General features: G+C 40.0%; 1 protein-coding gene across 2 annotated transcripts in view; it reads right to left on the bottom strand.

Annotated features, from left to right (window-relative positions):
• cntn3a.1 (contactin 3a, tandem duplicate 1) overlaps positions 1-17,491 on the bottom strand; it is a 58,958-nt gene that overhangs the window by 24,178 nt on the left and 17,289 nt on the right. For both annotated transcript variants that reach the window (XM_037481058.2, XM_037481057.2), the window contains exons 4-8: positions 16,921-17,096; positions 9,963-10,058; positions 2,808-3,011; positions 2,003-2,105; positions 1,581-1,765 (exon numbers count right to left, since the gene is read on the bottom strand). In XM_037481058.2, coding sequence (XP_037336955.1) covers positions 1,581-1,765; positions 2,003-2,105; positions 2,808-3,011; positions 9,963-10,058; positions 16,921-17,096 — 764 coding nt within the window. The remainder of the gene's footprint in view (positions 1-1,580; positions 1,766-2,002; positions 2,106-2,807; positions 3,012-9,962; positions 10,059-16,920; positions 17,097-17,491) is intronic.

Here is a 17,491-nt window from a genome sequence, read left to right on the forward strand (position 1 = left end):
TACTCCAAACTTGAGCACCTTGAGCACTGAGGGCTCTTCCTGAAAGTTCTTCAAGGTTTGCCAGCAATTTCTTTGTCATTTTGCACACAAACATAGTATTTGAATAATAAAAGCTGACATAGTGTTTGGCCGTCTCATGTGAAAAGTGAGATAACATTTTGTCCAAAAACCCCACATAATACGTTTGGAAATGAGCAAGCTGTACTGAATTGAAAATACACCAATACACAGAAACAAGCACTATTGTGCATGACACCCAGTTAACAATATTACAAATGAGACTGTCAGAGATAACATAATGGAAGGGAAGACATGATGCAAGCGGCTTCTATACAAAGTCAATCTGATCATGTCCAAACTCATTCAAAGGCAGTCATCTGCTAAACCATGATCTAATTTCATAAATCCCCTGGAACTACAGAAGGACAATTAAGTGGGAAATCGAAAAAGAGGCCACCCCTTATTGTTCCTGTGCCCGCATTGGTTGGGTGTCGCAAACACCACATCCCCGTATTGATTCTCCTTTTCTTCTATAGAGTTGATGGATGTCCCACCAAGCTCTTGTCTATGGGAGTTTAAAATGAGATTACAGATTTTTATCACCTGGCGCCGGGCCAATCTGCGAGGCTTTGCGATAAGACAGGCCTTAAATCATACAAGGAGAAACATGACTTGCACACAAGTACAGCAAAGAAAATGTGCAGATGCAATGCAACACGGTACCAAAACAGAGATAGTACAGGTTGTTGAAAAAGTAAATGCCATTTTCATTTTTTTTAGGGCCTCTAAAGTCAGCCAGTTGTGTGACACTACACTTTTCTATTAATACGCATTTCCTTTTAAAGCAAAACATGATTTATTCTGAGCCCACCTACAGGTACCCGGGGCATTTCATCTTACCCACAGGTGCCGCAGAAAACTTTATACTACCGCATTATCATATCAAAGGCACCCTTCTTCACAGGAAAGAAAAATCCGTATTTGATGGTTTCACTCAAACACATCCCTACAGGGGTTTATGGGCAGACATCATCACTGCAACATAATGGAGGGAGAAATCATAAAAATCCTTCATCAAGAGCCATTAAAAGCTTTCTCAGAATATGGACGGTAAGTCCAGTGTTGGTGAGGGGGGGGGGGGGGGAAATCACCTCTCCTCTCCTCTGAAAGGTGGTATAAATCTGTGTGCACAACAGGCTTGTGTTTGTCACTAGCACAATAAAGAGCCTGTCAGAAATTAACTACTGGCAATGGTTTAATTTATTACCACAATCCACAATATGATGCGGTTATATATGGGTCCTAATAAAAGCTACAGATTGCATGACAACAAGAAAAAGTTTTTTGTGAGACTCACACCAAAGCTACACTATAATTCTGCAAGGTTTTCAATCACACTCAGTTGCAGTGAAATTTTGGGGGTATGAATCAAAAGATTGAGTAAAAGTCTATAAATGCACATGATATGTTGGGAAGATGACTGAGAGGTTGAAGGCCTAAGATATTATTTATTTCCAAGACGAGGGCTGTGAAGTTAAATCAATTTTAGATAAAGGACAGCAAATCCTCCTCCTACTCACCGTAGAAAGAAAGCTTTCCTTTTGCAGAGTTTCTTCCTCTACTGTTTTCAGCCACACATTCATAGACTCCCGCATCCTCCTGCTGGAAGTAAGGGATTTCTAATACTCCGCTGGCTTTATTTATGTCCACCTTCCTGCCAAAAGAGGCCCCGTCCGCTCTTCTCCAGCTGATGGTTGGCACTGGACTAAAGGCACATAAATGTAACACACAGCAACAGGCCACAACATTAAAAATGCTTCTAGAGATAGTTGTCTAAAAATGTCTGTGTATTCTTGGTGTACAGCACACGAAGAAATCATTAAAATGCTAAATCTTTTACTCTCAATATGACTTCTGAGGGTCCTCACACATTAGCATGCATTGTAGAACGATAAAGTAAACAAAAACAGGTTGTGGTATAATGACACACAGTGGGACATACTTTCCAAGTGCAAAACATTCCAGTTTGACAGTTGAGCTCTTAGAAACAGGAACAACTTCAGGGAACTGCACTTCGATCTTTGGCTCGTATTCACCCATCACACCTGCAGTTACAAATAAAAACAGAAATAATGATATGCATGTCTGAAAAGAATTAGCTCAGCTCGAGGCTTTGAGATGCTCACAAACAAACATAGTTTGGGTTACTCATGACTGTCATAGCATAATATGAGCGTAACACAAATTAAAACTCTTTCTTTGGACACTAAGTCCAACGGATCAGGAAAGTGTATCTAATTTGCAGTGGTGACATCTATTGCAATGCTATGCCCTTTGTTATTTTTCTATAAATCCCTCCCCATTCCTAGAATGGTGGTCTACACATCATAATTACAAACCTATCTTGTTTCAAAATAAAAATAATCCAATGAAATGATGCAGTCGCTTCACAAGGTCGACACCTGCCCTCTTTTCCAAACCAGTCTGTCAGATAAAAGTCAACTTGAAAGAAAGCTTTAAAGATGGGATCGTCTTGATTTTATAACAAAGACACTCACTACTCTTTCAGATCTAATGAACAGAACCCCGACATTGTTCCTTTTACTCAACAAGTTGTCCAGCAACCAGCAAAAGCATTTTGCCAGCTAAACCTTTAAACCTTTTGCCGAGCTAAAGCTAATGTAAGCAACCGCGCCAGCAATTTGAAAGCAGTACTGCTTCAAATGAACAGTTAGTAACCAAACAAATGCATCACTCTTTTCCAACTCCTTCCTCTGTGTTTGGCGCGCGTGGTAAAACGTTCATACCGTCAACCCGCAGCACCAGAGGAGTCGGTGGTCCTTGAACACTGCTTTTGGTGACCGTGTTGGTGACTACACACGTGTAGTTGCCCACATCAGAGGTTTCCACTTTGGCGATGTAGAGGTTGCCTGTCTTCTGGGACACAAAGCGGCGCGTGTCCTGGATGACAAACGACGGGTACTCATTGAAGATCCACGTGAAGGTAAGTTCTGAGGAGAAAGTCAGAGGCGGATGGCACACGTTTAAAATACACAGTGAATTTGTGTGTCATCTATACCCGTCTAAAGATAACGTCCACCGCATCAGTAGTCGCATCACTCCGGTGCCCTGAAGGATAAAGCAATTAGTGGATTGGACTCAGGGCCAAGCTTCCATGATTAAAAACACAATGTATAATTGAAGAGCAATTACTCTTACTCACTGTCAGATTGATGTCCTTAATATGATAAAAGTTTAACAGGCTCACTATGTTGAAGTGATGAACCGATTAAGTACAGAGTACTTATTTACTCTCACTGCAGGGATGCTGACGTATTTGTGAGATGCGGAGTGTGTTGGTGAACACTTAAGAAGGAAATAAATGCGTAATCAAAGAAAAACACCAGGCTGTCTTCAATAGTTGTGACACAATGCAGCATTATGCAGCAATTACACTGCAACCATCACTAACATGATGCATCTACAATTATTTTTTTACATTTTTCGTTGCTATGGTGATAACTTTGTAGTTGTAAGCAGAGTGATGTATAATCAAAATATCTGAATCATATTTCATCAAAGGCTGTGGTTGAGCAGAGCGTTATATGTGTACTAAAGAAACTCAACCAGCGTAAATTAAACTTTACCTTGCTGTAAATGTATTACCATTGGCCATTAAATAATGCCCTGTTTCATCTACTTTATTCAGAACAGAAACTGTAGTTGTACATAAGAACGAGCATATCTCTTTGAGACTGTCATGTAGCATCAGAGGACCTCAAATCAACGAGAAACTATACGATGCACCATAGAATCAATGTATTACAAATCATGTCATTCAGTATGGTTCCACCTGGTCAATCAATCAACATCCTTGATAACAAACTTCCGGCAAAGACTCACAGTACTACAAATGTAATGCAGTCAGAGAGTCTTTGTACTGACAACAAGCTGCATTTTTTGAAAATGAATGATGATGTTTTGACGTATTGACACAAGGATAGATTGCTCTGGACCATATTGTATCCCTGTCCCAAAAGCAATCTTGGCCGTTGGTAAAAACTTGTTTAAGTGATGACTCAGCACCCCAGTAGAGGGAATAATTGGGACACGAGTTGGACACTCATCTACTGACTCAGAGTACTTCACTTGTGCTCTTTAGGGGGCAAGAGACTGTATGGGCTTTGACATAATCGCAACATGCCACAGATTTGCGTGATACAAATGGTTAAAAATCCTCTTTTTCACCAAGTACAAGTACAGAGTGGGTGTTTGTATGTGGGTTGGGCTGGTAGAGGTGACCTTGTGATCGTCCCAAGAACGCGACATGAAATTGAAACACACTGTGTAATAACATCTGCCAGTCTGTTTTGTGCCAATGTTGTTTTTTTGCTCTCCAATGCGGCCCATTTTGAAATTTCTAATGTAGAACTCCTTCAAAATTGAATGAATGAGTTCTTGGTTTATTGCATTAGCCATTTTACAAATTTAAAAAAAGAAAGAAATTCATTAATTTGTTGCTTTCTGAGGTTTCTTGACAGAACCAGTGTCGCAGTCATCAGTCCCCGTTTTATGCTTAACTTTCAACAGATTTAGAGTGCTATTGATCTTTTACTCAAATAGTCTGCAATGAGGCAAATATGATGCTTTCCGAAAAGCTCCCTTTAATGAGGTGAACATTCTGATATGAGACAGGCTTTGAAGTCCGTCCTAGCCACCGTCATTTGTATCAACCCTAACTTCTTGGTTTGATTAGACCCAGAGAGAGAACAGCAGTAATATCCCCTCTGATAAATTATATATCCTAGCCGGCTCTCATCCTCACAAGGTCATGCACATCCAATGTGTGTTTATGAAACAATATCTTCCAAAAGGGCCACGGCACGACAAACCGAAACAACAGCAAATAAGAGATTACTGATTGGTTAGTTAAAGATGCATGATGTGAAACAGGAAGCAGGAAATGGGAAGTTGAAAGTACCAATGGTTGTATCGGATGATTTGACTTGATTTGATGGGCGGTAATGGAATAATGCAATCATGACTGACAGTGACTGGCAGATTTTCATCGTGGTTCCATTTAGCCTTTGTATAATGAACAGGCAGCATCAATTTCCCCTTAATGATCGTAGGGAAGAGGGAAGAGAAATACAACATGACAGGCCAAGGACATACTGAATCCTGAGTCGCTTTTTGTTCAAGTGTGTATGGTCTCAAAAAATAATTTATTTATTTGAAAGTCTTACTGGCAAGTCTGCTCCCTAGACAGCAACAACCATTAACCAGGGCTACCTATCTGTATTCATAACACACAACACGTTCACTCTATAAAATGGCCTAGGTCACGCACATTGGAAAAATCCCTGCAAGCTAAATGTGTTACCGGCCAGTGAGCAGCCTTTGTTTTGAGGTACATGCTCTGCAAGTAGAGAACAAGTGATTTCAGCCTTGAGTAAAGCTAAAAGGCCAGTTTCCATTAGTGAAAGGAGGTCAGATGCATTAGGTCCTGGACTAACAACTGCCATTCAGACCCTCCCAAAGCAGATCGTGACACAGACTGACATCTAATGCAAATACACAACGTTTCAGTGAAACAGCCACACTGCAGCTCCTCTTGGCACACACCAAACAGTTTCAAAGCATCCTGGCTGCACCCAACTACTTCCTGCTGCTGTCTTGAGGGTTTTGAGGCATCGTTAAAATGAAATAATGGCCTGCTGAATCATGCATGGGATACTGATATCTGTTAAATGTGAGATGAGGCCGATCCTTGGCAAAGGCAGCGTGAGACTGAACACGAATTTTACCACACTTTACTCCATGGGAGCAATTATTTTGCAATTTGCTTACATAGGAAATGGCTCATTGCATGCAGCGTGCAGAGTCTCCAGAGAAGAGCTGCAATCCACAAGAAGGAACTGAGGGGTGCTCTGTATAAACAAAGGGAGTTTGTACAGTACTGGTCGCTCAGACAAAACTATAAACGCTGAATGTGGGTTTTTTTTTGTTATTAGTAAAGCAGCAGGGGAGCACTAACCTAGTTTGAAAGATTAGCAATTAATCAAAGAACTGTTGACACTAATAGTATTGATAATCTATATCTAAGTATCTTTTCCTTACATGGTGTGGTTTCAGAGGTCTTGAAATGTTTTAATTCACAATGCACATTTAGTAGTCCTGTTGTCTATTAACTAACTTTTTAATTAGACAGTATATTCAAATAAATGTATTTTTGAATCATCAGCTTGACTTTGCCAGAAGCCAGATCTAAAATGTAATTCCAAAAACCTTTTAATGGTCTTTTGCAACTACCAGTTCCTGTAAAAAGACAGAAGCATGAATCTGGCTTGCTCATGAAACTTCTAATTTGGGTTAAAAACTAGTCTTATTGTACAGTCTCGCATGCAGACTGCACCTATTTCCCTGCACTCTTTTAATTGAGGATTATTTTAAGAGCTACATTATGTCTTTGAGAAAGAGGGTCAAGCCAAATCATTTGTCACATTTTCACTGTAAAGACCTAATGACTTACAGTTTTATCGCAAGTTAGTTGGCTTGTAGCATTATTGATGGTTTCTGTTGAGTTTTCCACTGTACGGTTTTGTTAGAATGTGTAAATATAGCTTCTTCAGTCATGGTTGCTGCCTCCTACTGCACAGTAGCCTCACAATAAGACTCACTTGAAATTCAGACCCGCTGGTCGGGCCTGTCAGTGTGGAGTTTGCATATTCTCCCCGTGTTAGCGGAGGTTTCTCCAGGTTCTCCGGCTCGCTCCCACAGTCCATCGCTATGCAGGCTATGTGAATTGATGATTGCAGACTGCCCTTGGTGTGAATGCGAGGGTGGCTGGTTGTCTCTATGCGTTGGATGTGATGTGTGTGCACGCTGTCTTCGGCCAATGTCAGCCAAGATCATCTCAAAATCATGGTGGCAAAACAATTGACAGTTCTACAGATTTTACATTAGTAACGATGGCGTTATCATACCATTTAAAGAGCAAGTAAAGGCTTCGTATGAGAGTCAGTGGGAGTGACTGATATGGGCCAGGTGCAATGTATACGTGTTGGTTACTGACAAAAAACCCTCCAGTATTTTAGTCCCAAACGATCAGTGTCATGTTGGAGGGAGGTCCAAAGGGAGTTTCTGGTATAAATAAAAAGTAGCCCCCATTTTCAGAACAAATGACAGACAAGATGAATTATTGAAAGGAAATATTGAATGAGTCTATCATCATTTCCCCAGACCCAGATAACATATGTAGCTCCAATGATTTAGTCAAATTCTCACCCAAACACTCTGGTATACATCTAAATAAACATCTGTGGAGTTTGATGTTGTCAAAATTGCAACGAGAGCAAAGCAGCAGGATTACAATTAGATGCACCTGAATGTGTTTATAAAGAGATTTTCTACATTTGTAATGCCAATATAAATGAAATAGTGTTTACATCCCTGAAAAAAAGATAGAAACTCCTTGTGGTTGAAACATCTGTTAGTTGAAAGGTCAAACAATACATTTCATTGCCAATGCCAGAGAAAAGAGGACCTGTGCCATTCCTAACATACAAAATGTGTGAAAGAAACATGAAGAAGATTCACATGATTCAAGGAGCTACGGTTCAAAGGTTTTATGCTTCTCACAGGAATGAAGCTCCCACCTAGCTACTGGTAACATGAACAAAATGAGATCCATCATCAGTTGTACTTCTATGCTATAAAATAAAGGTGTGATTTTTACTCATCCGAGCCGCAGTCCTCCTGAATAATTTTTGAGGTTTGGAAATGTGAGAGTCTCTTGGCCCAGTTCTTCAATTCAATGTGTTATACCTGCGCCATAAATACTGGATATATGTTGTTAGAATTGTCATCATGTCTGGTTCTGACACAATAGGAATCAGAAAATAACAAATCTATGTATTTTTTGCCCAGAATTTAAACAATTACCAGCAGTAGATATTGAAAAGTCAACCTTGTCCTACACCTTTGATTCCACTTTGCTTGACATGCTCTACTTTGCTTGTAGGTTAGGTATTATATATATTTATATGTAACATACTATGTGCTTTTGTATCAATACAAATTGCCCAGAACCTTTTGGAACATATAATGTTTCCAAGGAGAAGTCAGTGGACGTTGAATCATTTCTGCACTCAGAATGTTGGCCAGAGAGCACCGTACTCAATGCAGTCACGTAAAGAGAGCAATCTTCCTTCTCCAAATTATGAACATTAGTCGGGTGCGTGCAGGATTGCCTTCACAACAAACGAGTTTCCCCCCCCAAAAAATGAGATGGAATTTAGTGCATGCCACTTTGCAACGACTGAACCTGTGATGTTTCCCTACAAATAATGAAATGTGAACTGAATGGAAACAATTTTTGGAAACCGTCATGATTCTGCTACTACAGCCAAACACTTCTGTCAATGCTGCTGTTTTGTTGTTAGCTGGCTGGAGTGCGCGTTGGCATTTGCAAACCTTCCGCCAGGGAATGTGACTAACAAAAGTAACCATTAGGCCTACACTACAAGGTCGCCAAAGTAAGCATGTGGCTCCTTGTCCCACCTCTTCTTTGTCACATCAAGGTGAGATGTCTCATTATAGTACACAACAAAGTACTGCAAGTGAATATGATAAAAACGTGCAAAGGTAAACCCTATAAGTTTCCCTAAATGACACCAGCAACAGCAAAAGCTTTAAGGGGTTGTTTATCAGTTTGTATAGTTTAAGGCACATCTTTATTGGGATGAGGAACATGCAAAGATCAACATCACCGCTTTAACTGTGTGATACATTTAAAAAGATCATAGAACAAACATGTATGTGTCTTTACTATGTAAAGACAAAATGAAGTAATGTCTACTTCTAGAATGAAGTCGCTCACCCTCGGTTTGTGTTTTTAACCAAGCTTCTATGTGTTTTTTGAGTGCACGTGAGCCCCATTAGAGGCCCTACCAGCTCGCTAAGTGCCGCCATTCTGCACTGCACTCGTATGGCGGTTACCATCCTGAATACGGACGTATAAAAATAACTGACTGCCGTGTTGGACAGAACTGCTGTTCATTAAGGTTGCTCAGTAGCAAACCATCAAACACAAAAAGTTTGACTTGTAAGTTTTATATTTAGAAAAATTAACATGGATATAGTAGTATAGCGTTAGCCCTGTTAGCTTCCCCAATACTCATCATGGTTGTTGTTTAATTTAAGAGATTTTCAAAAATACATTTAAACTATACAATTTAAATACAAATTAAACTTTGTTCCAAGATAATATTGAATGGTTCTCGAGCTTCTTATATTATAGAAATAATAGTAACCACAGCGAAATGATCAAAGTAGTCACCTGTACATATCACTATGTTGAGTTACTTAATTTAAACATCCCATAAGAGATTGCTACAAAATATATATGAGTCACTGCTTTTTGGACTAAGCCAGTATGAAACACTATCACCAACTATATTTAGAAATAATTGCTGAACTCAACCCACAATCCGAATTTCACAGTAGCGGAGAATTTCATTCATCCTTGCTGGCTGGTAGGATAAAGCCCCATCTCCAGACCTCTGCGTGGGAGTTAATAGCAGTGGGCGCTAACTCCCAATGTTAATGTCATGGATGCAAAGGGCTAATTTGAAGCGCACCAAGCACCTTCAGAGAGAAGCTCTATTACTCAGCCTGGCAGGACCCCAGCTGCAGACAGCCTTTCCAGTCTGCATGCCAAAGTTTTTCCTCGCCCCATTGAAAATCAGGCTGACAGGTCAGAGAGTCCCAGAGTAAAAATGACTCACACCACTGAGCCCGACAAACACAAACGAACAACCAGAAGATCCGACCCGGACTGTGTCCAGATTAACAGTAGATCAGTCCTCAGTCATGAGCAGCAGGGCCCTAATGTGTAAGGTAGGAAATAAAAATGAAATTCTTGACATGATGGAAGCTCTTTAAAGATAAGGCTGTCTTACCTCCGGAGTGCTGTGGTGGGCCGCACAGTAGTACCACTCCTTGGCCTTCACGAACTCTCACTGGACTTCTTCTCTGTGTCTTGAAGTTCTCCAGATCTGTTGACCAAGACACAAAAGCAATAGAGCAAAATATCATAACAGGCTCTCCGTTGGGCGTACCTGGAAAACGTCCAGTGGGAGGCCCCCAGGAGGCCACAAGCACTCAAGGCAATGCCAAATTACTAAAAGTAAAAAAAGCACTACAGGTCACATCTATGGCCGCTGAAAAACGTCTTACCTGGTCAGCACACAGCTACAGACCAACCAGTTCAACAGGGACGTATGATGCAGAACTTTGCATATTTCAATAGCAAACGCTATATGTCTGCACAAATGCAGACAAAGTGCTGTAAAGAGCCAAACACTTCTGACTGGACCAGAGAGCAATTCCTCAAGTATAAGTCACACATGAGTGAATTTAATTGGAACTGCGAATTGTTATCACTTTCGGTGTTTCATCCACTGCACACAGACCAGTAACAATTAAATGACTAAGACTGAAACATCATTTTATGGAGACCAATTACTTGTTGACAACCGACTGAGGAAAAGCTAAGAGATACAGCAAACCTTGAACCGTCTGCCTATTCTTGCCTGCTGGGGTTCTTGGAGATATTGCATGCAGCACAGCAAAATATGTGGCCGCCATTTAATGACATAATCAGGACGGAATTCAAAAACAGGGAGAAAGAATGCAAAACTCACACCTCCTGTGTACGAGCACAGCAGGACGAGCCGCCGCATAATAGATACAGAGCGTGATCTTTGCAGACCTTCTGAGTAATTGAAAACTGCCCCCGGCAGAACAGCATGTACTTTATCGGAATTGAAAGCTGTTCACAAACGATTCAGCAAAAGCGTATACTTTTATTAAATTAACAATTAGATCATTAAGTTCTTTTAATATTTGGTGCGGACAGATTGTGCGGAAGCTTCTGTGGCCAGTTCTAAATTCACGGCTGATCCGTGGATAACGGCAGCACAAAGCCTCTCAGCGCGTGAACAGATTGAGCACAGTTAGGGTCCCTCCGGACCAGTAACCCATCTTGACTGTAGATGCTTCAGATAAACTCCAAAGTGAAAGTGAGTCATTTATTATTTACTCATTTAATATTCATTTATAAAAAATAAAAAAGTCAATTCAAAATCGAATGCTTGGTATGTGGGTTATGTTAGTAAAAGCCAAATATCTCAGATTTTCATGAATTAATAACATTAGCAATTTTACCAATTAAATTCATTTTCTTTTCCTTTTTAAACTCACAGTAATTGAATCTTGCAAACCTCAAACTGAAATTTAAAAAAGCTGATAATATGCAGCCCCAAGGCCATTACTTGCAGATATTAACAACCAGCAAAAGAATCCCACAGCGGCAGAAGGAACATTTTTCTTTTGAATGATTCAAACATTTAAATTGAATCTTATGTTATCAAGTGACAAACCAAGTGAATGAAAACGTTGTACTAGCTGGCTGCTATTCGAATGCTTTGTGATGATTATTTAGTGGGTCATTGTTGTGGTGCTGACCCCTGTCCTATAGGAGCAGGTTGAAAACTACTGAGAAACATTCAGCAGTAAAATAGTTCCATAGTACTGGTTATGTTATTACCTAATAATTATTAAGTTATTTCAGTTAATATAATTATATATAATTCATTAAATGTCATGTCAATTAGTCAATTATTATGAAAAAAAGTCTGGAGTTAAGTCAGAACGACCCGTCCTTTGGGGAGCCTGAATATCTGTAAATGTAACAGCAATCCATTCAATAGTTGAACAGCCCAAAGGAATCTTTGAATTCTTTTTACCTTTAGCTCCATTTTTCATTGCCTTGACATGTGATAACATATTAAACTCTAGTTGCTCTGGCAGGGCCACTAACTGCTGAGTCAGACGGGATGTCTCAGCGGATGCAGTAACACAGCCTCTGAATGGTCTGGATGTCGTGAATGGTTTGGTTTTAGTTTATATTCTGCACCCTGTTGTCATCTGAACGCTGATACAAAATTACACACCGGGTCGTTTGTGGTTTCAGATTTGCCGCAAATACTGTTGAATTTTGTGTTTACACTGTGTGTGGTTGCTTATGAATAAAATGGTGTGTCCTCAGGCTTCAAGAGGTTATGGATTTTATTAGAAATGTAAATGTGTTAAATTAACAAGAAAAAGCAACAAAAAAGTGTAAAATATGCATACATACATTCCAATTCCTGAACCACACCACTGGTAGTGGAAGATTGGAAACCACGTAAAACATACCTATTTTTTCAGATTTGAAAAAAAATGAACAACCTGAGATGAAACTGTCTTCTCTGATTTAACTGCTTGTACAATTACCATTTAGCAACTACTCTTATTCACTCTTTACCACTAAGTGAAAAAGCTTACATGAGCCATCTGCTGCGAACAAACATCTGTGTGTGTCTGTGTGTGTGTGCCTGTTTGCATGGTTGCTGTAGGAAGCACAACATTCGGTTAAACAAGCTGTATTCAAACCAAATATTCTACCAGAAATACAGATATTAGGGGCCTTTAACTCACCGTGCCCGGTCCATCAGGAGGCACAACATACATTACCAGGTTTAAATCCTTTCTAAAAATCCTTCCTTTCGAAATCATAAGGAAATAGTTGCTGAACTCACACGGAGAGCGAAGCTCTCCTGATCAATATTCCTTTGGAGTATGGTGGAGCACAAATGAGTTCGACACACTAAAAGCCAACAATGCCTGACAACCCAAGCTGTTCTGCACCCCGTGGATCATCTTATCAAGCCCATCACGGCTCTGCCCCTCTATGGGCTTCTCCACGCCAGGGTCCAGGCTATTTTGAGTGCTTTTAGATCCATGAAATTGGATGTGAATTTGCATTTTTGTGCTAGCTTCATCAATGTGAACCATTGTAATGAATGAGGGGTGATTGGAGAGGAGAAAAATGGAAGCCATTCTGTTAGAATGTGGGCTCAAGGGAAATTGTAATATGCTTTAGATTTGTCACATAAGCATTGTACAAAAGGCTTAAAAAGTGTTTCTTCTCTACCTCCATTCGGAGCTTATTCCGTATTTATGGCGCGAGCTGCTCAGTTTGTACAGTAATATACACAAAGCTAAATCATAGTCTTGAATAACAGATCCTTAGGCTTTCACCCATAGAATGGAATATGTTTATTTTAGATCAATTCAAAATAGCTGGACGAGGGTGTCTCTGTCACGCCTGTAATAAAACCAGATATGAATCTGGTCATCGGTTTCGAATGCATTTTGTGATTTAGTAGAAATGCAACCAACTGAGGGCTCGAGATGAAATATCAGGATATTATTAAAAAAGAGAATCATATTTTTATTTTAAAGTATTGGATTGGAAGGCCAACTCAAATTGCCTAACAGTAATGAATAAAACGAAATTGCATCAAAATAGAAAAAAAACAGGAAAAACCGTGGCGATGAAGGACTCAAAAGAGCAACCTCCCTTTTCTTACCAGACCACAGGTGTTGCTTTTTGAAACACCCAAGGCTGTCTCTGAGTTGGCACTAGTCGCTGCGCTCAGACAGCCACCTTCCACCGAGAGAAAATGGGAAAAGCCTTGGACACAACTTGAGTGGGATGCATTTATGGATTTTTCATCTTATTTCATAACAAACTACTTTTCCCAAATTACTTAAAAAGAGACAAAAGTGAATATGAATCACTGTAAAACTGAGGATTAAAAAAATGCTAAAGGTGTGGGCATGATGTGGTGTTCTGCCATCTGCTAAGGACATCCCTGTCCAACTTATTTACAGCAGCTCTATCTCGCTAAAACCATATTCAATGTTGGAATTTAAATCACAGTCAAATGGTTTTTATTTGTGTGAGTGTTTTTGGATTTAATGTCGCTGTACTGGAAAGCTATTTATGCAACACACAGCAAGGTTTGATAAAAACCTTTTCTAAGACTGAACTCCCAGAAATTACATTGCAATATAGATTATTTGCCAGTTTTGTGGCTACGTAAGCAGTTGTCTACTTTTCAAAGCACAGCTTAACCTCTTGCATTGTATACCTGGTGCACATTTACAGTGGAATGATTTTGGAAGAATTCTTGCAATGTAGTATCCAGTCTTTTCTTGATTACTGTAAAACTGTTACTGGGGACAAAATTACTGGGGACATGCAAAAAGTAAAGTCCCCAAATAGCTCAATAACTTGGCGTAGGTTGTAAAAATTCATCAATGTTTGCTAGTTTTCCCTCATGCAGAGAACAGTGAGTGGCACATGACATTTGAGGAGTGATAAACATCAAAGGGGCCTAATTCTTCCACAGCAATACTGCTGATGTCTCCTGACAATTACAACACAGTTGTGAAGTGCTTCATTCAGAATATGCCCACTGCCACTCTCCCTAAAAGAGGATTTGAAATTCAGCACCTAGCATACAGATGTTACTTTTCCTTCCTCAGATGTTCCCCAGCTCAAAACGCGCTCAATTGTTGCGCGAGGCAAAAGCAACGCGTAAAGAGCACAGACCTGAGAGAAATTACAGTGGTAAGAAGTAAAAAAGATGATAGAAATCTTGCAAAGTAATTACACAGATAAGGCAGTTAGGTTAGAATAGAGCCAATAAGAAAGAAAATGCAAATACTGTGCAATTATTGGACTGAATTTGATATGTGAAATCATGAGAACCGAGATACAAGGGAGTCACATGCATTGCTTTCATAAATAGAGCTATTTCACCCTTCATTAAACACGTTGTTATCCGTGTGCCTTTATAAGCAGCACGTTATTCAGGCTGTAGATTGTTCCCTCTTCAGGTCAGGCATCAAATGCATTTTGCCTATATTGCTGGCCTTGGGATCTGTTATATAATGTTGCATCTTGTGTCAGGGAAAATCCTTACCCTTACACCAAAAATACCCCTTGGGGATTAAGAAAATCAATCTGGCTCGATAACCAACTAGATTATTCCTTCCAGCACTTCCAGCAGGCAAGCAGAACCTTTTAAACATTTAAGTCTGTATTGTCAACAGGATCCGGACCCTTTATACTTTTAGCTTTAAACTCCTACCAGATGGCAACAGACACTGTTATATCATCCATCCTCCAGAGGATTAAACATTTAGGCTACGCACTATACAAATCTGGTGATTTGCGACATCATTTGTTTGTGCAAATCTTACAGACATTGATCTTGTTCGTTGAGACATTGATCTTGTTTGTAAGTGAAGAAATGTCCAAATACAGATAACACTTTTGACGAGGTTATAATCGTGGTGTTTGATAATGAGCAGGCTGCAATTTTTTTTGCATTATTGCCCAATAGCCTTGGCTCTAGACTATCAGACATGATGTCCCTCTCCACATGATTGTTGAACCTTGTTTTTTCTTCATTAAGTGGCCTTTGCTTTGGTTTGCGTCTCATAGAGTGAGATGTTTGAAAGAGCATACTGAGCTACTCAAGAGTCTGTTACAATTACAGAGTCTCATAACCGGCTGCTCCTCCATGAATTTTTTCCCTTGACCTAATACCCACTCAATCATCGAGCAGACTTAATTAAGTTAAACAAAGGGCAATAAATAAGAGGTACGACACATCAGCAATGATATTTGTCTTCATCTGTTGACAAAAGCAGCGAGTCCCGGGTCAAGCCGAGGCAATGGATGAGCGTAATCACGATGACACACAGTTCAGGTGAGGCCTCGCAAATCGAAACGTGAATATGAGCAACAGCTTCCTGGTAACTCGGGGCCCCGATTTACACCATATATCGAAGATTTAGTGCTGCTTTGTGAAAAAAAGAAGCACCATATCGCAGCAAGATGGATACCTCTGTGCGCCTCCCTGCCAAGGATCATCTCTGCGTCTGCTATGGCAGAGAAACAGATATCAGAATTCAATCTAGCTGCACCATCTGTTCACAGATATCAGGGCTGTCATTTGATATGGGCTGCCCATCAAGAGTGGAGGCCTCAAGTTCACCTTGCCATCAGAGAGGCCTGAGACTCTTATAAAATGTGATGGATGAAGGCGGTAAAGCATCAACTATACTGGTCTGTCAAGGCCCACCACACAATCATCACAGGGGTGTGAGGAGTTTAATATAATAAACACCAGCACTGGAGCTTTAATCAGGGTTAAAGAATAAAAGCATAACAGGAACATGGCCGGTAAAGTGGTGTTTTCTCATTAGTAACTCTAACAGAATCAGCCTGCTGTAACAGGCTCTAGTTGTTGTTATTTTTGTTAGAGAAGATCCAGTCTGACAACAAACAATATTCAAAGAATCCTACTGGGTCATTATACTTTCAGTGAATCACAACTTCTGATGTTTAATGAAATTTCTACTTTCCAAGGCAAACAAAGACTGAACCGATCCCCAAGGAGCCGTAGTTGAATTGAGGTGAACTAAACTGAACTGAAAATAACACAAATTGCACAAGACAATCAAACAGAACTATTATGTTGTTGTACTTTTTTCTTTTTGTAGAAAAGACGCATTACCACTTTGGCAATGTGAGAAATTGTCAATGCCCTTGAGGGGCCCTTAATTAGTCTTAAGAGGAATCATTACATTTTTTGGTTTTTAAGATTTAGGGCAAATATTATATTTTAAATATAGTATGAAGATCAAATAAGTAAATACATACAGACAATGTGATCAATGACTCTTGAAAGCTCCAGGTTTTCTTCACCTTGTTTTGTTGTGGTGGTTTTATTTAAATGAATGTCTCCTTTCACATATAAACATATACTTTGTGTACGTAGCACAGAGAGAACTACGGCCTGCAATGATGTAACACGTAAAGTAATAAATACAACTCAAAGTAAAATATCAGCTGCTTTAACGTTGAGGGTGGCCTGTTGCAATTGCACCGCAGGGCCTCAGACTGAATATTCAGAGAGGGATCTGTGGTGACTTTGTGAGATAACATGGACTTACATGCAATGTGCAGGCTGGCCTCCCTGCTGACGATGGTGCCGAAGGAGTTGGAAGCCAGGCACTGGTAGATGCCAACATCCTCCTCTTTGTTCAGATGGCTGATGTGTAAGTTTCCTCCGGAGAGAGAGTAACGCGACCCTGGTCTGGGCAGGATGAAGGAGCCATTGAGCTTCCACCTGTGAATGTAAGCATGAGACAAACAACGAAAATGACTTCATACACAGAGAGACGATGCCATGTAGTTACTCTTACCTATTGTTGCTGTTTGTTCAGACTAACCGACGCTGATGCAAAAAAGTCCAATCAATGTCAACTAAAGAAATCCCAGTAGCCTGAACTGGAACAAAAAAGCTTTATTCTAGATAGCTGACAGAAATTACACAGTTGTGTTTTGCAGAAAAAACCAAATTAATATAACTAAAGCCTTAAAAGGGTAAGCAATAAGCAACAGTCATTTGTTTCGGGCTTTTTCTCCCTTCAAACAAATCTCTCACTCACCAATCAAATGCTCTCCATTCCTTTGTCTTTCCACAATGTTTGTCCATCAACGACTCCACGAGTGAGGCTTTTT

Source organism: Pungitius pungitius, chromosome 1, assembly GCF_949316345.1.
Source record: "Pungitius pungitius chromosome 1, fPunPun2.1, whole genome shotgun sequence".
Classification (NCBI taxonomy): domain Eukaryota; kingdom Metazoa; phylum Chordata; class Actinopteri; order Perciformes; family Gasterosteidae; genus Pungitius; species Pungitius pungitius.